General features: G+C 33.9%; 4 protein-coding genes across 5 annotated transcripts; 2 read left to right on the forward strand and 2 right to left on the reverse strand.

Annotated features, from left to right (window-relative positions):
- The first annotated feature begins 3,206 nt into the window (after positions 1-3,206).
- Positions 3,207-6,731, forward strand: LOC123680076 (sugar transporter SWEET1). 2 transcript variants are annotated; one of them, XM_045617750.1, is made up of 5 exons: positions 3,207-3,518; positions 4,571-5,408; positions 5,470-5,671; positions 5,760-6,038; positions 6,571-6,731. In XM_045617750.1, the coding sequence occupies exons 2-5, from the start codon at positions 5,332-5,334 to the stop codon at positions 6,667-6,669; spliced, it is 657 nt and encodes a 218-aa protein (XP_045473706.1). In that variant the 5' UTR covers positions 3,207-3,518; positions 4,571-5,331; the 3' UTR covers positions 6,670-6,731. The 2 variants fall into 2 exon arrangements, with proteins under 2 accessions (XP_045473706.1, XP_045473705.1); XM_045617749.1 differs by lacking the exon at positions 3,207-3,518 and having other exon boundaries at positions 4,833-5,408; positions 5,751-6,038.
- Positions 6,732-7,394: 663 nt separating this feature from the next.
- Positions 7,395-10,930, forward strand: LOC123680077 (josephin-like protein). The gene is made up of 3 exons (XM_045617751.1): positions 7,395-7,810; positions 7,867-8,047; positions 10,356-10,930. Exons 1-3 carry the CDS (start codon positions 7,554-7,556, stop codon positions 10,566-10,568), a joined length of 651 nt encoding a protein of 216 aa, XP_045473707.1. The 5' UTR covers positions 7,395-7,553; the 3' UTR covers positions 10,569-10,930.
- LOC123680078 (apolipoprotein D-like) lies at positions 10,855-18,810 on the reverse strand. Its single transcript, XM_045617752.1, has 5 exons — positions 18,590-18,810; positions 18,055-18,473; positions 14,738-14,868; positions 13,951-14,153; positions 10,855-11,124 (listed from the first exon to the last, which is right to left on the reverse strand). The coding sequence occupies exons 2-5, from the start codon at positions 18,169-18,171 to the stop codon at positions 10,991-10,993; spliced, it is 585 nt and encodes a 194-aa protein (XP_045473708.1). The 5' UTR covers positions 18,172-18,473; positions 18,590-18,810; the 3' UTR covers positions 10,855-10,990.
- Positions 18,811-20,351: 1,541 nt separating this feature from the next.
- On the reverse strand, positions 20,352-22,747 carry LOC123680274. Its single transcript, XM_045618076.1, has 4 exons — positions 22,603-22,747; positions 22,339-22,494; positions 21,945-22,103; positions 20,352-20,572 (listed from the first exon to the last, which is right to left on the reverse strand). Exons 1-4 carry the CDS (start codon positions 22,639-22,641, stop codon positions 20,414-20,416), a joined length of 513 nt encoding a protein of 170 aa, XP_045474032.1. The 5' UTR covers positions 22,642-22,747; the 3' UTR covers positions 20,352-20,413.
- Positions 22,748-22,792: the final 45 nt, after the last annotated feature.

Genomic DNA, 22,792 nt, shown 5'->3' on the forward strand with positions numbered 1-22,792 from the left:
AAATCCTAAACGTAGAATCATATCAATATATGAATTTAATGTGCAATTTCGGATTTCAAAAATTTCATCAGAGGTTGTTTGAAATATCAGGCCAAACACGTAAAAAAAATTCAGATTATATATTTATTTCTATGAAAACACTTCACAGAACTATTTTCGGACTTCATTTCATGAAATATCTTAATATATATATTTCTTGTGTGCGTGTGTATGTGACTGAACTCCTCCTAAACGACTGGACCAATTTTGATGAAATTTTTTGTGTGTGTTCGTGGAGATTCGAGAATGGTTTAGATTTACAGTTTGGTCTACTGGAAAATGTTTTTTCAATTAATTTCTTATTTATAAGGAGTTGTTGATTTTGGAATGTCAAACGATGACATTTTGTGGCTTAGACATAGAAAATCCGTGTTTTTCTCACGGCCAATTGTACGTTGCGTGTTCCAGAGTTGCAGGGCCCCCGCAACCGCGCGTTCAACGCGTGCACCGCACGCGGGCGCCACTCTGAAGGGGCGCCAAAATCTCTTATAGACCGCATGAAAAACCGAAAGACCAAAGGTTTTTGAAAAAGTTTTTTTTTTATTTTTTCAACAATTTTCAACGTGCAAGTTCCCGAACCCGAACGTCGCAATCCCCATAAAATAACCATAAAATAATTATACGATTCTTTTCGAGTAAACAAATCATAAATAATCATCCTTTTGTCGGTACGGGATTTTTTTTATGGACCACCTGCACCGGACGGCGGGCACCATTTCTTCGATCTTCACTAAAACGCATATGGTACACATAAACAATCATAAATACCGAAGCAATAGCTTTTAGCCAGGGGAATTACTGAAACTTTCGCCACCATCTGTAGGAAACATACTACAGGTTACAGAGAATTTCTGAAACTACCAAAATCTGCTTGCTATGCTATAACAGCAGAAACCTATCCAAAGAATAGTTATTTTGTTTCGAAACGTTTAGGGGTTGAGGTCAAGACGCAAAAAATTAAAATACTCGGATAATTAAAAAGATTTGTATTTTGTATAATTGTGGTTTGTTTAACTGTTTCTTGTTGTGATTCAATTAAATTTTATGAAATGGTAAGTACCTATCCACATACAGTATTAGCATTTCTATTAGTCTATAAAATTCGATATTTTTTTTCTGTTTAAACTGGTGCACATCCTAAATTAGCCCATACCTATATACTATAATATTATTTTCATTTGCTTCAAATAGGGAAGTATTGTTTGTAATCGTGAAAAAATTGAATCGACTGTCATATTTTGAATTTGTTACCTGGGGCCACCATAATATTATACTTAATTTTTTTTTAATATGCACCCTGGATCTGTATTATTTATTTGATGTTCGTAGCCGTTTGACATTCTAAAAAAATTATATTTCACCTTTGCCAAAAATTAATTATTATAACAGGAACAGGGTATGTGCTTCAGATCGGTCTTAACTTATTATTATTATTAATATTAACTCCGTTAAGGTTTAAAGGCTCGGATTTAATGTTTAAATAAAAGAATTCGCAGCAGCCAAATCTAGAAAAACATCCATTCAATTTTATCCTTCAATTGAATATTTTATTTGTTATTTGTTTATTGTTTGGTTTATATATTTATGAATAGATTAAAGAAGAATAAAGCTCAGGTTTTGAAAACTCTGCAGTTTCATTACAAAATTAAAATAAAATGCGGTTTTGATCGAATGCTTGAATAAAATAATGAAAAATTTGAAAAATGTATTATGCAACAACTGACAACATAAAGTTCTTGAAGCATCCAATAAAGGTTGCTGATAGTTTTTTTAACCCTTCTACAAATAAATTCCTAACAAAAACTGAAACATTTTTTGCCGATTATCCTGCGACGTTTTTCTCCACTTCCCCCCTTTAAGGGGCGCCAAAATATTTTCGGCACGCGGGCGTTGATGGCCCTTGCGGGGGCCCTGCAGAGTTGGAAAACCATCGAGTTTGTTTGTTTATACTCCTCATGGACTAACTAAAAATATTGTACATCCAATGGCATTACGATAAATTAAGTTTTTGTAAATTAAAAAAAAATAAATATATATGTTATAAAATGTTTTGAGTGCAAGCTTTTTCACCTTTCATTAAAATAAGTTAAAGTTTTCATTTACGATGCTGTTATTTATTTAACAAAGTAATAACTTTTCAATAATAATTTTCATCAAAGCGGTCCAGATTGTTTCAGCTCATTAAAAAAAGTATGAAATTAAAGACGTGTGTACAGGACAACGTCTGTCGGGTCCGCTAGTATTTCAATAAAATACTAGGAAGACATCTATTATTCATATATATCAAATACTAGCTGACCCGGCGAACTTCGTACCGCCCTATAATCAAGAAATATATGTTACCTTTCAATCTGAATTAAGTTGATTTCTTTATTAAGTATTGCTGTCGGTATATCAATTAATCAAAATTATTCCAAAAACAAAGTGTTTATTATTCTAATGCTTTATGATACACAATATTCTTAGTTTTATTGTTTGGCGCGTATATAAATAGTGTTGTTGGTATTCCGACACGGAAACAGGCGACATATAACTGGCCATGTGAAAGTGAAAAACATGAATTTTCAAGATTAATGCCACAAACACTTAGCGACTGCCCTTGTGATTTATTTATCGCCATTGCAAATGCTAGCCGCACTGGAAATTGTAACCGTTTAAAGTCGAACGGCATGTCGTTCGGAATTAGAGAAATCCGTGGAATTAAAACGTCTTCTCCTATGGACTTCCCTTTAAAAATTGTGGCTTCTATCACGTTATTCATTAATCTCTTTACCGCAAGTCGGGTGCCATTGCAAAGACGTGGCTGGTTTATATTCCGCAACATGATTATTACCGATCCGATTTTTAATTGCAGATTATGAGGTGGTAATCCGGGTAATTCCAGCGAATTTAAGAATTCCGTTGGATAGTTAACAATGTCATCTTGGTTAGTGACATTTTGCCGGCATTTTTAGAAACAAAAATTCAACTGAAAATAAAAAAAAAAACTATAGTACCTATTCTTTTGTAAAAGTATGAAAATGGTCTATCAAAACTTTCCAACACTATATTAATTTGATTACCTTGTTGAATAAAAACTTCAGAAAAAAACACACACTACAAATTATCCTGTAGAAACCAATGTAAAAAGTACACTAAGAAATGGTAAATGAATGACTTATCAAACTGAGAGAGTGTTAACACGTGGCTCGATAATCAAGACAAATTATCTCCGTAAAATTACTTATCTTTTCCAGATCAAATTTTCGTGTTGTGCCTGATTTTATCTGGAGGTAGGAGGTCAACAATAATTTTTGAAGGATATTGTTTGGTTTTGATGATATTATATATAATTTTTTCATTAGTTTCTGCTGTTACATTATTTGTTTATCATCATACGTTTGACGCTTGCGTCGATTTCTCCACCAGTTGCGCGTAACAGTCGAGCGAACATGGCACCACATTTAACAATACTCGAAACTCGAATACTCCCAGTACTTGTTAGGGATGGGAATACCGGTTACTCACCAGTCGCGTTTCATTCGCGACCGCTCCAGAAAAATACCGCGATTTTGTAACTGTGGTTACAGGTAACAAAACCGTAGGCGATTGCAACTAAGTTGAGTACCAGCGACGGAGGAACGAAGGAAACGAGACCGTTGGTATACCTAGACTATTTGTGGACTGTCCTGTTGAATAATAATTCATTGTTTATTGAGTTTCTACGTAATTTTAGAAGAACGTATACAAGCATAACAAAATCATAAAACTATAAAAATGTTTTGGTGGCTCAGAATAACAACAAAGGTTAGAATCTTCGAAGGGCACCTCATTAAAAACAGATGGTGTAAACTCCAGTGGAAATATACCATCATCGGATAATCTAGGTATTACGTGAAAAAAATTATATCTGGAATTTCATTGGCAAATTGAATATTACAAATTGATAGAAACTTATTTCACATATAGTAATATCTAGAATCGATTTTTTGTTTACCGTTATTTTACAGAGAATTTTTGAGTATATTTGGATTTCCGATTGAGAATAAGGTTCAATTGTTGAAAGTAATCTCGGACTAACTAATTTACATTTGCTACAACCAATTTTTATCGAAGAAATAATCAAAAAATATTAAAAAAAAACATCGAAAATATTGAAATCATTAATCGAATTGTTTAGTTCTAATTCTGGAAAATACTATGGAAATCAAATATATTCCATTAGGCACTGAAAACACAATGGCAAAAACGATTTTTACGAAGTTACAGGAAGGTAAAGTAATTTCTCCTCGTTGAACATGGCGCAAATGAATGAAAAAAAATTAAAAGCACTGACAGCAGGAGTTTTTGGGTGATCATAAATGAATTTAGTTTTGTAAAAGGCACTGGCGTACTATTTTTTTTTTCGATGTTAATATTCGAAGTCCGGTGCCGGTACGCCGTAACTATCGTTACTTTGGAACCGGTTACTTTACGTTTGAGGAACGCGCGACTACGTTACTCAAAAATACCGTTCCAAAATCGCGGTATTGAAATACCGTCCCATCCCTAGTAAGGGCGCGCCCCTCCTCTTCAGAGCCATCATATTAAGAAATGAAAAAAGATATGTTTTTTTCATTTTTATGTGAATTTGTAACTGTCTGCCAGCACCAACCCACCCCCCCCCCTGAAATCCTGAATCCGCACCTGTACATATCACCCAAGATATCTCTATTGGAATAGGTATAGATATTTTCTAAATCCTATCAATGGACGTATGATCATAGTATAAGGAAAGGATTCCTTATACTATGGTATGGTATAAGGTTACAACCAGGGGCAGATGGACAAATCGTTTTCGTCGGCTTTTAAATCAATAAAAACCAAAATATTTTTGGTGTTGAAAAGCTCGACCTCTAAAGATTTATTTTTGAAAATAATTATAAAACAAAAATAAGAGAGAAAGAAAAGTTTCATTGATGGTCATCGACTTGAGGTCCTCCAGCCACAAAAATAATATAACGCAAAAAAAAATGTTAAGTAATCTGATAAGAAAAGGTACGTGACTGATCTTGACCTTGGTTTTGGATTTACGTGGAAAAACTGAAAACATAGATAAACTAATCCTTCTAGTTCATCTATGCACTCGTCAGTCAACTTCATAACAAAATAACAGCTGTATGAGGTGTACTCTCAACTCTGATTTTGACAACTATGATGTCAACAAAACAAGAATTCAATTTGTAGTTTTTATTTGCAAATGAAAATTTGGGAATTTATACCTATATATCAAATATTTGAAGCAATGATAAAATACAATTCTCTTTATTGAAAATGCATGAAGATACGTTGAAGAATTTCCTTGGATTTACGGCGTCAATAAGTACTATACTTCAATTTTTGACTGGAGCGTAAGTCTACATTATAAAAAATGGAGTAGTGATATTTTTTTAAATGTAATTTATTTTTTAGTCTAGTATGTCAGAAGGTTGTTACTAATAAGAGTACCGGCGATCAATCCGCATTACCATTTGTGTGCGGTTGTCTTTCTACAAGTCTTTGGCTAAGATATGGGTTCTTTATAAAAGATACCTCTATTATACTGGTAAATTCAATTGGCGCTGCCTTATTTTTTGGATATGTGATAACATTTGCACTTTACAGTATAAGAAAGGTGAATATTCTCAACTAATTTGTTATATGTAGTTAGTTTTTAAGTATGCAATTAATATAAATGAAGTTTCTAATTCTAGTTTTTTCAGGGTGTTGTATGTCGACAAGTTTCAGGATGTGCTTTGACTTTAACATTTATTTTAATCTATATACAAAATGTAGCGTCGCCTCCAATAGCTCAGAGGCATTTAGGTCTAATATGTACACTAATGACGATATTATTTTTCGGTGCACCATTAGTGTCACTAATGCATGTGTTGAAAGTACGCAGCACTGAAAGTTTACCATTCCCCATAATACTTTCATCATTCCTAGTTTCTGCCCAGTGGATGGTATATGGAGTCCTCTTAGGAGATCCATATGTGCAAGTAAGTTTTGAATAATTCGAATTTAATGTTTTATATATTCTTATTGAAAAATGTCTTTGCCATTTACACACTATGAACTCTTCAGTTTTTATTAATTCTCTGTGTGTCACAAATTCAAAGCACATGATTTTTCCAATAAAATTTATTTGTAGTTTATTCAATTTAGAAAATAGTACTTTTATTCAAAGATTTTTGAGTATTTTCCTTCAAGAAAATATGTTTTTTCTTACTTCATCAATAATTAATAGATTTGGTCCTAATTTCATTCCTTATAGATATTAAATAACATAATAAAACAAAGTTATTTCTACAGATCACTGGTAATTACTTTGGTTTATTATTTTTACTTCATCAATTACCTATACCTAGATCAAACATCGTTTTAGGTAATAATAAAATATGTCCTAGGAATTCTAACATTATTATTGTTTTTTTTCTTAATAGATCTCAAAGAACTAAAATAATTTCAATCTTCTCATTACTTATTACATTGTTGATTTCAACGGTTCTATACTCATTGCTTTTTTTTTAGATTCCAAACTTTCTTGGATGTGTTCTCACAGGGTTCCAACTATGTTTATTTTATTGTTTTGCACAAGGTTCAAAGGGTTATTCAAGTGAACTGATATAAATGAGTATTATTCGTTGTTGAAAATGAAGTATAAATAAAAGAGGTTGCCAATTTTGTACAAAGATTTATTTTTATTATACTATTCCTTTCCATATGAAACTGCTATGTGAAAGATTTCTACCGATTATGAACCAGTGATACATGTTCGTACTTTAACCAAAAGAAGAATTTTCTTCCTAAAAATTGCCTTTTATCCTTCCTTTAATAATAACCTTAGACTCTATGATAGTATATCTATGATAATAACCAATTAAAGTATTTCATATTTTTGTCCCAACATTGTAAAAAAAATATTGTTCTCTGAAGCATTTAAGCCCTGAGAACGGGTATAGTATACAACGATATATTACCATTAGGATTTCTATTTACAGAGTTCAACCAGAAAAAAGTTTAAGTGTGAGCTCAAGCGTTTCCCTACGTTTCTGAGGAAGTTAAAAGACATCGTTATATTGATGTAAAATAAAAATTTAATAAGTTTATCAGGAAGTTTCATTCAATAAAATCAGACAATACTGTATAAATACAAGTTGTGTGTCTTCTTCTGTGGTAGTGGTATAAAGAACAATTTAAGATGTCTAAATCTAATACAAATACATGTTGATTACAATTTTACCCAAAAAATTATTATCACAGAATGTCACAGATTAGTCTTTATTATTATCATAGATTAGTCTTTATTGTTATCAAAGACTAACTAGTAGTCTGTGTTATTATATTGAGAGTAGTTCAAAACAACTATAACCTGCCATTTCAAAATCAATCAGTAGAATTGACCCAAAAAAAATCCAATTTGGTTTTAATGCATGCGATGAAAAAGAGTCAATAAATGAAATATAAATAAAATACTATATCAATAAATTCCTCATAGTATTTTGTGGACTGAAATGAGTTCCTGTAATTCAAATGAAATTTATCATGAGAGACAAGTGAGAGAATTGTGTGCCCTTCATGCGCTGAATAATTTATTTCAATGTAAGGACTTCTCTAAATCTGAATTAGATCTCATTTGTAATAACTTATCTCCTGATAATTGGATAAATCCTCATAAATCTATGTTAGGCATTGGTAATTATGATATTAATGTTATTATGAAAGCCTTGCAATCAAGAGGCTGTGAAGCAATTTGGTTCGATAAAAGAAAGTAAGTACTGCATATTCCTAAATTTTTGGAAACTTCAATTTTTATACATTTTTTAGGGATCCTACTTCTTTGAATTTTCGAAATATTATTGGTTTAATCTTCAATATCCCGAGTGACTACAAATTTAGTTTCATTACAATACCTTTGAATAGAAAACATTGGGCCACAATAAGAGAAATTGATGGAATATTTTATAATTTAGATTCCAAACTTGATGCTCCACTAGCAATAGGAACTGTAAGTAATATGATTGAGTAGTTCAAATATTCTAGTTGAAGTAACAATATCCTCGGAGGTTTCTTGTGTTTGTATATTATTAAGGTGCGATTCCACGAAAACTGTGTTTGGCATGACCATTTGGTGCAGCTCTCCAACAGTGTGTTATTAACACATTTAGTGTTCATTTCAGCTGGCATGGCTGTGGATACACTTTGTATGTGCACAGTATGCACCAACAAGTACTCACTGTTTTGATTTCATTTATTTATTTAATACATTATTCTCAAATCATCAATACATTTATGTTCCCTTAGAATTAATATGTTTAATCGTTTAATGTGGAGGGTCAAGAAAATTTAGTATTTTGTGCTGCAACTTGTATTTTAATATGTACAGGGTGGGCAAATAAGCGAGGTAAGCGGCTATATCTCAGGATCCACTCATCGTAGAGACTTGCGGTAAAAAATTTTACCACTAAAGTAAACAAAAGAAAACACTGGAAATTATTTTGAAGTTCATACCTCCACCGCTAGGGGGCGTAATAGCTATCGTCGAGTAGAAAAATGCATTTTACTCGAAAAATTTTCATATTAAGTTGGAAAAAAAATATCATCACTGTAAACCTTGAAAAATTCTTTATCTGTTTGAATTGTCACTTTCGATTTTGCGACATCAAATGAGGGTGGGAGAAAGATAGAAATCTGACTGATTGAAATGTCTGTAACTTCAGTTTGGCTCAACATTTTTGAGCAAATTAGATCTTATTTGAGAGACAACATCTTGTTGATTGAGGAAAAAATATACTCATGATGAATTTGATTCAGCTGCTTCCGATAGCGAGCGCTAAGTCAGAAGTTCATTGTTTTGTTCATTTTTCTCTGAAATTTCAAATGTAATGATAGGATTTTCTTAACAGAAACAAAAATTTCATTGAATTTGCATGAAAAAACCTGAAGGTCGCAAAGCGATAGTCTCAGGCGTTCTGAAGTTATGGCCGAAAGAAGATATTCTTCAACTGATGCACTGCGAAAAACCAAATTGAGTCTTCAAGTTCTAACAGAAACAGAAATCCCATCAAATTTGTATGAAAATACCAACAGGTCGCAAAGCGATAGCTTCAGGGGTTCTCTGGTTATGGACGAAAAAAGATATTCTTCAACTGATGCACTGAAAAACTAAATTGTGTCTTCTTTCGGCCATAACTCCAGAACGCCTGAAGCTATCGCTTTGCGACATTTTGGTATTTTCATACAAATTTGATGGGATTTCTGTTTCTGTTAGAACTTGAGGACTCAATTTGGTTTTTCGCAGTGCATCAGTTGAAGAATATCTTCTTTCGGCCATAACTTCAGAACGCCTGAGACTATCGCTTTGCGACCTTCAGGTTTTTTCATGCAAATTCAATGAAATTTTAGTTTCTGTTAAGAAAATCCTATCATTACATTTGAAATTTCAGAGAAAAATGAACAAAACAATGAACTTCTGACTTAGCGCTCCCTATCGGAAGCAGCTGAATAAAATTCATCATGAGTATATTTTTTCCTCAATCAACAAGATGTTGTCTCTCAAATAAGATCTAATTTGCTCAAAAATGTTGAGCCAAACTGAAGTTACACACATTTCAATCAGTCAGATTTCTATCTTTCTCCCACCCTTATTTGATGTCGCAAAATCGAAAGTGACAATTCAAACAGATAGAGAATTTTCCAAGGTTTACAGTGATGGTATTTTTTTTCCAACTTAATATGAAAATTTTTCGAGTAAAATGCATTTTTCTACTCGACGATAGCTATTACGCCCCCTAGCGGTGGATGTATGAACTTCAAAATAATTTCCAGTGTTTTCTTTTGTTTACTTTAGTGGTAAAATTTCCTACCGCAAGTCTCTACGATGAGTGGTTCTTGAGATATAGCCGCTTACCTCGCTTATTTGCCCACCCTGTACTTTCACTTTGCTCAAAAAAACGAAGCAGCAAGTAACACCATTGTTGGGCCTTTTATAACACCATTGTTACCTTTTATAATGCTTCAATGAAGAGACAAAAAGCTTTGTGAAAGAAATTAAAATAGACCTGGATTTCAAATTTATTATTTTATCATTTGTCCAATCCATGCTCTCAGTCTGCAAATAATATTCAGTTGATAGCAGTGTGCATACAAAAGTATGCAGCTATGCACTTTTTACTGCTGTTCACATGGATGAGTCCACCAAAATGAATATTTGTGTCGTACACTGTGCGATGGAATCACACATTCATCCTTATTACATGTGTTAGGAAATTTTTGTTTAATGAGCTATTTTGAGAATTCCAAAATTTGGATTTTAGGAAATGGAACTAATAACTTTCCTCAAAACAGAAATAGATAGCAAAGATAAGGAAATGTTTATAGTTGTGAGCAATGAAGTAGCTGGAAAAAAAAGTTGGCTTAAAGATCCTGATAGTTATAGAAATGAACCAGATAACATTGAGGGGAGAGGGGCACAAATCCTCCAGTTAAAAGATATTCTACCTGTGGTCCCTGGACCTCAAACATTATAACAATAAAGAAAACAAGTTATATTTCCTAATATTCAAATAGTTTCAATATCAACATTCAAATCATTGGGAACATGGAAACACTAAATAATTTGTCAATTGATTTTGTAACATTCGGAAGAGTTAAAACAAGAATATTCAATTCTTTAATATCAACAAAATTTTCCTGATTTCACAACGGGTACAAATGGGAATAATTTTTTCAACTGTGATAATTTAATAGCTTAAACACTTCATTGCATGCTACTGAAGAATAATAAAAAGTTAGTTATTAAATAAAACTATCTCATATCTTGTTATTTATTTTAATTTTTTTATCAAATGTTATAATGTTAAAATAATTAAAAATAAATTTTTATAGAATATATCGATTGCATTTGTTCACTGAAATAGAGATTTTTATTTGTTGAAGAACTGAATTACCTTCAATCTAAGCAATTCCCATTTTTTGGTAACGTCAGCCTCTCCGGATCCAATTCGTTCACTTCTAAAATTTCATAAATATAAGCTCTAGTTGTAACATTCAACTCTTTTTTTCTACCCCATATCCAAATATTATCTGAAAACAATAAAATTAATGATTGAGAGAGGCAGGTAAATATTAAGAACAAAATGAATGAGAGAGAAGTTAGTGAATAATAAGCAATCTCTTGTGGGAAAATAGGTTAGATGACAGTATGTATTAATAAAGAATCTAATATCCAAGAAATAAGGAATATAATCTTAGGGAATAATATATAATACTTATGTGAAAAGAGTTCTGAAAAATTAGCCTATTTCAATTTGGACATTAAATGGAAGTAGAATACAGTTGTAGTGACTCTGTCTGCCCGAGAGGTGGCGTTATGGGCGTCGCGTCACTACAGTATGTGTATATACTACAGTGACGACACAGCTCGTCAGCGTTTCGATTGGTTGGAGCCATGTCCGTCATTTAAGATCGAACTTTCAGATCTAGATCTCTGATTTTCACTATTCACATTCGAGTGCCGGGCTGTTTCACATGCTTTGAAGCATTTTTGTTTAACTTGTTAGTGATTGTGACTGGTTTATAGGATTCAATTCCCCCCAAAATGTGAAGTTTTCATCAAAAGAAACGAGCGGTCGACCAACCTTCGCGCATGCGATAATCTGAATCTTGAAACACCGCTAAAACGTTTGAATCTATTATTTCCCGCCGACCTTTAATGGCGGATGGCTGAAGTTGTCGTCACTGTACGCGTCACACTTTATTGCAGCCTCGGTGGGTTTAAGCAAGCCGCCGCGTTGCAGCAGAGTCATCTCTCCACGATGGTGTGAGAGGGTGTGCTAGGCAGAGATCGCTGGATTGCCCAACTGAAGAGTCCACCAGTGATTTCGGTCGAAACACCGTAATCCCTTGAGAGAGAGCGCACCTACAGAAACTGGGCTCGTAATATCTCTACAAAGTGGTGACTCCCGACGTAAAAGGTGCAACGTTGAACCGCTAAGGCTTCTTACTGCCCTGCTCAACGTCATAGCTTTTACCGTGTTCTTCTGACACAAGCGCCGATGGCACACTGAGCCTTGCATTACCTCGCTTGCGCTCTATCCCCCCTAAGTATACCTGCGCACCTCCTTCTCTGGTAGGTCGTCGGTGCTGGTAGGGAAGTGTGTAGTGTATTTGTCTACCCTATACCCTACATACAAATGGCGCTATAGGCACGTCGAGAACGTCTCGCCAAACAGAAATAAACATTTTTATATGTAACTCCAATCAGAGCGAATTACCTCAATCGCAAGTACAACCCATTTGCCACTAATGATCTAATAATTAGAAGAGAGAAAGGAATACTCTCCAACAGAAAGGAGAGACCATAGAGGGTAGAGATAAGGAGAATAATATTTTATGTGATAGTATTAAAGAGTGTTTTTTTTAGAGCTATAGAACTTTAAATTGCAATAAAACAACGATGGATTATTCTATTGACATGAATTTTATTTATCCGCAAGATAATCTTGTGGCATTACATTTTAAATATGATTTCTGGCATATGACCGCCACGGCTGGCTCGGATGTAGTCCAATCTGGACGTCCAATTTTCGATGACTTTTTCCAACATTTGTGGCCGTATATCGGCAATAACACGGCGAATGTTGTCTTCCAAATGGTCAAGGGTTTGTGGCTTATCCGCATAGACCAATGACTTTACATAGCCCCTCAGAAAGTAGTCTAGCGGTGTTAAATCACAAGATCTTGGAGGCCAATTCACAGGCCCAAAACGTGAAATTAGCCGGTCACCAAACGTGTCTTTCAATAAATCGATTGTGGCACGAGCTGTGTGACATGTTGCGCCGTCTTGTTCGAACCACAACTCCTGGACATCATGGTTGTTCAATTCAGGAATGAAAAAGTTAGTTATCATGGCTCTATACCGATCACCATTGACTGTAACGTTCTGGCCATCATCGTTTCTGAAGAAGTACGGACCAATGATTCCACCAGCCCATAAAGCGCACCAAACAGTCAGTTTTTCTGAATGTAACGGTGTTTCGACATACAGTTGAGGATTAAATTCACTCCAAATGCGTCAGTTTTGTTTGTTGACATAGCCATTCAACCAGAAGTTCGCTTCATCGCTAAATAAAATGGACGTAGTGCGCGATACGTATTCCGCACAGAACCATTATTTTCGAAATAAAATTGCACTATTTGCATGCGTTGTTCAGGCGTGAGTCTATTCATGATGAATTGCCAAACCAAACTGAGAATAAATCACTTGACAGGTGTTAAATCGGTCGCCATCTTGAACAATAATGCCAACTTAAAGTTATATACCTCAAAAAAAACACCCGTTACTTCTTGCCTTATTTATATCGTTACTTTATGACGTTTCCTAAAAAAATTACCCTTCAGCTGCACTAGCGCCCCCAATTTAGGTAATTTCAACGGACACTTTTGAAAAGGGATGGTTATTTTCCTTATCTCTACCCTCCATAGGTGAGACGCGCGATGTACCTCGTGACCAGAGGCTCAATCAACCGATGTTTTGATTGGTTGAACAATCGAAACGTATCTTTTCGATTACGTGATTCGGCTTCGGATTGAGGCATAAGTAGTTAAGGATGATGAAACATTTGTTTCACACTCATTGGCAGTCTATTTAGTTCCATTGGCAAATTTTTAGAAGATACTTTTTCGTATTCGTTGTAGCCCAGTGGCGACGCCAGCTTTCAATCTAAGGAGGGGCCAGGATTTTTTTGAGACGGGTCAAGATTTCCATGTCCACCTAGTTTAGGTTAAATTCATGTTGTATTTTTTTGATCATGCGATATTTCAGGGGGTGCTGCAAAAATTTAGAGGGGTCCCCTGTCCCCCCTCTAGCGAAGCCACTGTTATAGCCATAAAAATGTCTACATAACTCACCATTATGAGCAATAACATAATCGGAACATGACCAAAGTATTGCATACGTGTCATAATCAGTATCTATTACTTGATATGCTCCAGCGGCAGGTAGATACTTGGAAAACAGTCTTGGTAGTTTTGTATTCACCTTATATACAAAGATAGCTGGATCTTTTCTCGTTTGGGTTGCATAACCTTCACTTACGGTTATTCCGTCTGACCTGAAACAATAAAATATTAAAAATTAATCTGGCGATGAATATTTACGTCAGCCTAGGGTCCCCAGGTTTCGGTGTGGTATGCTACAATATGTAGGAATATTCTACTAAAAAAATTACTAGAAAGAGTTCGAATCTACAAAACAGTTTTTTAGAGCTTAAGGTAACCTTTTAAACTTGAGTGCCATTCGACAATGTTAATGATATTAATTTTATAATGATACAAATCAGTATTGAATCCAGAGGGCGCCTGAGGGGGGGGGTATTACCCCCTGAGTAAGACCGATATACTCCCTCAAAGAAGAAAAAGACTTTCTCTTAAAATCAGAAGAAATTTTTTTAATAAGCAATCTCTGTAAATATAGCCTTGAAAATAGCCCAGAAAAAGCATAGTGCAATAGTATCAGACATCTGACAGAAATCATCAGCTCAGAAATAAAGATGAAAATGGGCGACACGAAAAAGGCCTAGTGTGATAGATACGACTTTCGAGATTCGATAAATTTGTTTCTGGAAGCTTTATGAATAATCATTGAATCTTATTTCAATATTCAATTTATTTATAAAATTGATTTTATTGAACTTACCACCTACTCCTCGAAACCACAGAAATATTCAACTTGAAATTCGAAATCGTTTCCATTTCCACAGTTACACAGCTGTATAATAATTCTACCAAATAAAACGATCTTTCAACTTCAAACCAACGACCAGTGAACTGAAAATAAGAAAAAATATCGATTTTTTAAGTGAACAAGAATCATCAACGATTCACAGGTGGCATGGCAGGAAGCACCATCATACTGAAACGATAATGAACACCATTCACTGTTACTACATTATTTGATCTGTTTTTGAACAAGTGCATTTGAAGGCTACAAAATATGATTATTATGTTTTTGATGTATAGGTTTGGCAATTAATTTCGGAAATGATAGGATATTCAGCGTTATTCCAAAAAATACTCATGTTCCAGTGGAACAGTGTACTCTTTCAATGGCGAAATGGGGATGGTCACAGTTGCGGCCTGCACTATAGCGCTGCGGCTTGAATATTAGCTCTCCAACTGTGGGATGGGTTACGACAATGTTATTCCATTATACAGAGAGGGCCATTGAAAACGAAACAGCGGCTCTGTAAGTCGGCAGAACCGAGTTATATAAAAACGCTCGGACACGTCAACAACATTTTCGAGGGGGACATCGTTCGCGATGAAATTCACCCGAAATACATTCCATCCCTCGGAGCTGTGACCGCCACCCCTAAATTTTTAAATGGCACCATATGGCAAGTGATACCTCATTTGAAAGGTAGTTTCCTTCTTAATATCAAACAACAAAAATAAATCAATTCTATCGATTCGTTTTCGAGATATAGGAACTTGAATTTGGAAAATAACTTTTTATTCACTCAATCAATAAAAATAAGATCTAACATTGCAACTGTTTAAAGATAATTATCATTGTCAAGGAATTAAATGATCTAACTGTTTACCACCCATTTCCATATAATAGTACAAGTTCTGTTCAAAATGAGATCTCACATTTCGTAGCATTTCCGGCGTTATTCGACGGCATTCTTCAATAATTCTACGTCGTAAATCTTCCAGAGATTCTGGTTCGGTTGCATAGATTTTGTTTTTCAAGTGACCCCACAGAAAAAAGTCGAGTGGGGTTAAATCTGGAGATCTGGCTGGCCACCCTATAGCGCCTCTTCTTCCAATCCAACTTCCAGGAAACATTCTATCTAAAAACTTGTTGAAATTTCAAGTGCTCTTCGTGGTAACGATTGAGTGAATAAAAAATTATTTCCCAACTTCAAGTTCCTATATCTCGAAAACGAATCGATAGAATTAATTTATTTTTGTTGTTTGATATTAAGAAGGAAACTACCTTTCAAATGAGGCATCACTTGCCATATGGTGCCATTTAAAAATTTAGGGGTGGCGGTCACAGCTCCGAGGGATGGAATGTATTTCGGGTGAATTTCATCGCGAACGATGTCCCCCTCGAAAATGTTGTTGACGTGTCCGAGCGTTTTTATATAACTCGGTTCTGCCGACTTACAGAGCCGCTGTTTCGTTTTCAATGGCCCTCTCTGTATATAATAATACCTATATACTATAATAAAATTATTCGTATGGATCAATATATAAAATGTCAATTCTATTATGTAAATCCACAAATTATTTAAAAATTTTGTTTATTGTTAGATTTTTTTTTCTCGTAGTTGTATCTGAAATAAGTTAAATGTCAAAGTGTTAGGGGTCAAGTATTGTAGATATCATATGCATAATATATAAGAAATACTGTAAATTTAACTGTGCAAAACCCACCCGCACTTCAGTTTTAGTGGGGTTTCAATGTTTATTCACATCTCAACTATTCTTTTGTTATCTATGTAACACTTTTTTTTGGTAAATAAACTTTATTATTATTATTAAATATCGAATTTTTTTTATGTTTTACTTGAATTTTTTAACTTGTTTCGTTCGAGATTTATCGTGTTTACGGACAGACAGCTGGATGATCAGCACCATAAAATGAATAGAAATAAGCGATCTGTTCAGGAAACAACCGATCAAAAAGGCTCAATTCAAATTCTTTCTACGCAAAATACTAGATCCATCTTCAACAAACAATCTAGTCTAGAACATGTCTACAAAAATGTTCACAGCATCACTATGTTATAAATTTTCATTGCGAAATCTCTGCGCTCTGAGACCAGACACAGGATCATCTATTATGTTATGAAGAAGTTTTATTTTGCAATTGAATTTATGATAAGTTTATACCGAACCAATATATTTCGTTATCATTAAGAAAGGGATTTCCATACTCGATAATGATTCCAGGAATTCTGAATTTCAAACATTCTAACAACATTCTCTTAGGACTGAAAATGTTTCGAATTAGGTGAATTATTCATAAAACAGACGAGTGAAAATTTTTTCTGGGCTAAGAATTAATTGCTTCCGAGTCTATCGAAGGTTTTGAAATAAAAAAAAATTTTTTGGTCTCCGATTCGAAAATGTCCACTCACAAAAGCATTTCGGACCGTCCTGAAAAACTTTGGTTTCGTAACAGTGTTTATGTCTGTCAGTCTGTGTGTCAGCACATCCTTGTAACGGCTGTAACTTCCACAATTCTAATCCGATTTTTATGAAATTTGGTATGGAAATCCAGTTTGGGCAGTTGATGGTCCCATATGAAATTCCAGCTTTTCTAGATCATGCCCAAACTTATTGAATTACCTATACTTTATGTTTCGAGTTCTACTCGTAGGATGTTGACGAAAATTGGTAACTATGAATGTTTTGGTCAGGTGATAAGTATTTTTGTGGAAATTTTTGCTTTTTCTTTTATACGGCATTTCCATATCTCCTATTCTGTTTGTCTGAATAATAGGATGAAAATAAGTATAGATATTCAGATCGAGTATAGATATTCAGTTTTAGCTCTTTTGGAGCCTGGCAAATGTGAAATACCACTCGAAATCTCAATATTTCAGGTTTTTTTTAGTCGATTTTGATGAAATTCAGGGGATTATGTTAGGGCATTGAATATTCTATAGAAATTTCAGGTTTTTTGATTATACGATGGGCTGCGCATGGGTGAATTTCTTTTCAGGAGATAATAATGTTTAAACACCGTAAATAACTGACTGTGCCATACCCATTCACAGAAAATTTGGTTATGAAAGCATTATAATGTTCCGACAATTGAAATTTGATGGATTGTTGTTGCAATTAATTTTATGTTATTCTCATGAAGAAGATGTAACGTATAATAGAAAAATAAATCAATAGAAACCAAGAATATAATTATAACAGGAAGAGGACTCCGGAAATTTAATTTCAATCAACAGAATTAAGAGAATGAAAAATTTTTTTTTTGTAACTCACCCTGGTCATATTGAAATTTTCCATGGGCTCTTGTTTTGGACATCTTCCTAATCCAGAACACACAATTATTTTAACCAAAAAGCCTACAATTACCAAAGTAAATAGTTGCCTAACCATTGTATGACTGTTCAGCGGCCCAACCAAAGCATTTTATTCGGTTTCAATGAACGTTCTGTGATGTATACATTTGCATATTTTTGAATTGAAACAGAAGCATATTCCATAATTTTACCGAATGTTAGGCCACCAAGGAATCGTCTACAAACCTATCTGATTCAGTTGGATAAATTTTATTCATCCTTGGTGTTTGTTTATTTCACAACAAATTAATACTTTTGTGTTATCATGCATAAACCTATCGTACTTTCGGACTTGTTGATTCCTTTTCTATTATGAAAATGCAAGTTTAGGTAGCTCTTCTGAAATACAACAAATAGCATTAAAATATACACTTATACTGGAACGATATATTTATTACTTTCCTTTAAGTTTCCTAAAAACAATATATTGCTGAAAATTGGATATTGGAACTTACCAGTAAATATAAGTACAAATTTGCTCGTTCAAATTCGAAGCATATTTAAATAGGTCGACGATTGATAATAATGTATTACAAATCGATACTGCAATCAATAATTGAATGCTTCTGAATATATTTCTCCGATGAAATCTGTCACATAAAGGATAATCAATGAAAATGTTTTATTATACGATAATGTATTCTCAATTTTAGATTTGATGAATTGACTTAATTGAATCTATGTTGCAACATTTGCGGCCAACTCAACTTTTGGTAAATCTCTGACGTAAGAAAAAGAGATTTTCGATAAGTAATATCTGTTCAAGGAATTCCAATACCTCCATTTTCGATATGATTTACATTTCTTCAGTAACAGCCGATTACCTGAAGTTTTCAATAATAAATGTTATTATACAGGGTGTCCCATAAGTGGCACGTCACAGTGACACCGGAGGTAGGTCAGCTAAAGAGGGACCTAACCAGCCTAACATGACCCCAGTAAAAGTTGCATGGTTTTCGAGTTATTACCAAATTACATTTTTTAGTGAATTTTCACCTTTTTTAACATTGTCAGGGTCAGAATTCTGCTGGAAAGCTCTCGAAGCTTATTTTTCTTGTTGTAATGGAATCTTAAATAGTTATTTAAGATGACATGAGTATGATTCTGTCAAAAAGTTATGTGGATTTCCGTAAATTAATGGATAAATCTTGATTTCAATTGCTAGCAAAACGAGAACTTCGACTTTGGACACCTGCTGTGAAAAAAAAATCCTTGAAACAAAACGAGCAAGTAACATCAAAAAATTGGGCATTTTAGACAGATTTAGAAATGGTACAATATACGAATCTTATGCCCATAAAACTAGGTATTTTCATCATTTTACCGATGCCCTACTTAACTAAGTTGAAACTAGGAACCCCGCTATCAGGTAATTTTGCCGCTTGCTATGACATTACATTTGATACCGGGCTTTGTTATTATTTGTTAAAGTCACAATAGGGAAAAAGATGGATTAGGGGAAGCGAAAAAGGAATATTATTGAAAAAAAAGGTAAATTAATTAAAAACAGACTTAACTTTCGATTATTTATTTAATTCTTAAATCTAACTTACAGTAAATGTTCAAACTGTTTCCCTCGGACTCTAATGCATAAATGACACCGTTTTATAAAATTACGATTCAATTTTCTCAAACTAATTTCCGATATGAAGCGAGGAAGAATTGCGTGAATTCGACGCAGCCCGGACCATATCGGAAATTAGTTTAAGAAAATTGAATCGTAATTTTATAAAACGGTGTCATTTATGCATTAGAGTCCGAGGGAAACAGTTTGAACATTTACTGTAAGTTAGATTTAAGAATTAAATAAATAATCGAAAGTTAAGTCTGTTTTCAATTAATTTACCTTTTTTTCAATAATATTCCTTTTTCGCTTCCCCTAATCCATCTTTTTCCCTATTGTGACTTTAACAAATAATAACAAAGCCCGGTATCAAATGTAATGTCATAGCAAGCGGCAAAATTACCTGATAGCGGGGTTCCTAGTTTCAACAAGACACTCACGTGTCTTTTCGAAAGATCTTGGTAATAACAAAATAAAGTGCCTTGTGTTTAATACGAAATATCTAAGTTGTATCTTTTGAGCAATAAATCCTTCTTAAGGTATCTTTTTTCAATTAATCTCGCAAATCAGGAACTTGATGCGTTCTCTCTTTTTACATATTTTTATAGCTTTGATATATCAAATTATGAATACATATAAAAAAATCACAAATATAAAGGTCCTTAATATTTATTTGTTGAATTGTTATAATAACAGTGATAATTCAGATGATCGATCAATCACCATTAATAGCAACTACAAGCTCAATACATCCAAGTTTCTCTTTTGTTTTCGCATCAATTATGTTATCCACCATTTTAAGTGTTCCCTTTGGTACATCTTGGAATTTGAATTTACTGAAGTCTAGAGGATGGTCTTTTATGGAATATTCTCCCTGTAAGAAACAAAGATTTAGTGGTGAACAATTGTCCTGAAAAATAAATTGCAAAAAAGCTATTGGTCTATCTAAATACCTGCTGAACCTATTATTCTTTTCACATGTCTTTGGACGACGCAATAACAATAACAGTTTCAGTTCGGAAACAAAATTGTTAAATTTAGATATCAATCATATGATAGAAATAGAAATATGATTTGAAATAAATTTAGACAGCATTTAAAGTATCAAACTATAGTTATATACCAGTTCGATGGTGATCAATCTTCAGTATAGGATAGTGATAATGGCAATCATGCCAAGGTATTTTTTTGTTTAGAGGGAAGGTATATGCTCCTACCTGGAAACTGGGTTGGACATATGAGGATATTGAATCAACAAGATTCAAACCTCTTGGCTAAACCATCGGATGTTATGCCAACCACTTTCGATTTTGAAACGCCCTTTGAAACGATCATAAATGACCGTCCTAATGCATTAAGTTTCGTAAATCGTTTGGACAAGAAGTTATCCATAGGATTCACCGATAGATCAAAATCAGAGAGAGGTACTGGCATTGGGATATATGGACCTAAACTGAGGATCTCTAAAACCCTGAGAAGTTAGCCCTCGATTTTACAGACCGAGATACTGGCTGTTTATGTATGCGCTCAAGAGTGTCTTAAAATGAACCTCAAGGTGGCGTATGTCTACATCCCCACGGACAGCCAAACCACGCTGAGATCCCTGGAATCGTACTGCCAGGGGTCTCTGTTGACTTGGGAGTGCCGTAACACCATAAAGCAACTGGCCAGAGGCAATAAAGTGACTCTAAGATGGGTACCAGAGCACTGTGGGGTTGAAGGAAATGAAAAAACTGATGAACTTGAAAAAAGTGCATCAAGGTTAACACCTGCTGGACCTGAGCCTTTCTGTGAGCTAGGAAAAGACCAATATAAAGCTGCGGTCCAGCTATGGAAGTTGAATAACAGGATAATCCACTGGACTTACACTTGCTCAGGCAAAGACATTCGTGACGATTTCACCTACTTACGACAAAAAGCTCTTGAAGCTTTCACGAGCCGAGCTTCGGGTGATGGTGGGACTGCTATAAATATGCAAGTCGCTATATCAACGAAAAAAATATTTCGAAAAGAGACTTAAAGAAGTGAGGAATGAACCCCCCTTAAATCTAAATGATGATGGAAAGAGAACAAAACCATTCAGAAATCTCCTTACAATATGTGACTAATATCACAAATTTATTTGGTCCTACTTGTTTTTTATTCTTATAGCTATAAGTATTCAAATTCTTCTATCAAATTTGATAGTATCTTTTTTAATCTCTGTAATATTTGGCAGAAGCTTTTAACAAATATTATACACTCACCGCTGGTAATGGACAAGTTCCTGGATTTAAACCAGCTGCTTTCTGCATGTCGTAACCAAAGTCTCCCATATAATTGTGCAGAGAATTACACCATGTTTCTTTCGCATTGATTATGAATTTGAATTCACCGTTTTCTAATGCATAAATGTCCACATTGTTCTGTAAATTTTCAGGAAATATATATGAATATTTAATTCAATTTCATGAATAATGATCAAAATGAAATCAATGGAAAATTAAAATAGAACATTATTAAATATGCAAAAAGTTCCTTCACTCCAGATTTCACGTCAGTGCTTCCTTCATTTTTTCTTCCAATATATATGACATCGGTTGTTAGAAAAAATAACTATTTGTTATTATTATTAGTGATTGAAAAATATTGTATACTTACCTCCACGTTGTCTCCAGTTTCGATTTCAGTTTTCAAAGAACCTCCAGCTATTTGAACACCACCCTCCTCTCTCAAATGACTTGAAAACTTTATTTTATAATTCGCACCATCGCCACATTGCTCGATTTTTTCAACGACAACTTTTCCCCTCACAACCTGGGACAAGTATTTACATTTTATTAATTGCAAAAAAATCATCATTTAAATTGAGATCCAAAATTCATCAATTTTTTATGGAATAATTATTAACTTTAGGAAACTTACACAGAAAAAAAGGACACTTAAAATAACGCACTGCCTCATTTTCGTAAAATAAATTTGTAATTTGCATTCTCAATCAACATCAGACTATTTATATATAAAAAAAAGTATAATCCAGATATAATTGCTCTTGTGTCCTCCATTTATATCGAATTTCCGTGATGTTCGAAATGATTGAAGATCAAAGATATGA

The sequence above is a fragment of the Harmonia axyridis genome, chromosome 5 (assembly GCF_914767665.1).
Source record: "Harmonia axyridis chromosome 5, icHarAxyr1.1, whole genome shotgun sequence".
Lineage (NCBI taxonomy): Eukaryota > Metazoa > Arthropoda > Insecta > Coleoptera > Coccinellidae > Harmonia > Harmonia axyridis.

Excerpts from the sequence above, each read along its gene's own strand:
- LOC123680076 (XM_045617749.1), top strand. The coding sequence starts at position 5,332 with ATGCATGAAGATACGTTGAAGAATTTCCTTGGATTTACGGCGTCAATA. Across the intron at positions 5,409-5,469 it reads CTTCAATTTTTGACTGGAGC|TCTAGTATGTCAGAAGGTTG; the intron begins GTAAGTCTACAT and ends TTTATTTTTTAG. Across the intron at positions 6,039-6,570 it reads TAGGAGATCCATATGTGCAA|ATTCCAAACTTTCTTGGATG; the intron begins GTAAGTTTTGAA and ends CTTTTTTTTTAG.
- LOC123680077 (XM_045617751.1), top strand. The coding sequence starts at position 7,554 with ATGAGTTCCTGTAATTCAAATGAAATTTATCATGAGAGACAAGTGAGA. Across the intron at positions 7,811-7,866 it reads ATTTGGTTCGATAAAAGAAA|GGATCCTACTTCTTTGAATT; the intron begins GTAAGTACTGCA and ends TACATTTTTTAG. Across the intron at positions 8,048-10,355 it reads CTCCACTAGCAATAGGAACT|GAAATGGAACTAATAACTTT; the intron begins GTAAGTAATATG and ends TTTGGATTTTAG.
- LOC123680078 (XM_045617752.1), bottom strand. The coding sequence starts at position 18,171 with ATGGTTAGGCAACTATTTACTTTGGTAATTGTAGGCTTTTTGGTTAAA. Across the intron at positions 14,869-18,054 it reads AAAATTTCAATATGACCAGG|TTCACTGGTCGTTGGTTTGA; the intron begins GTGAGTTACAAA and ends TCTTATTTTCAG. Across the intron at positions 14,154-14,737 it reads GTGGTTTCGAGGAGTAGGTG|GTCAGACGGAATAACCGTAA; the intron begins GTAAGTTCAATA and ends TTATTGTTTCAG.
- LOC123680274 (XM_045618076.1), bottom strand. The coding sequence starts at position 22,641 with ATGAGGCAGTGCGTTATTTTAAGTGTCCTTTTTTTCTGT. Across the intron at positions 22,495-22,602 it reads TAAGTGTCCTTTTTTTCTGT|GTTGTGAGGGGAAAAGTTGT; the intron begins GTAAGTTTCCTA and ends TACTTGTCCCAG. Across the intron at positions 22,104-22,338 it reads AAACTGGAGACAACGTGGAG|AACAATGTGGACATTTATGC; the intron begins GTAAGTATACAA and ends GAAAATTTACAG.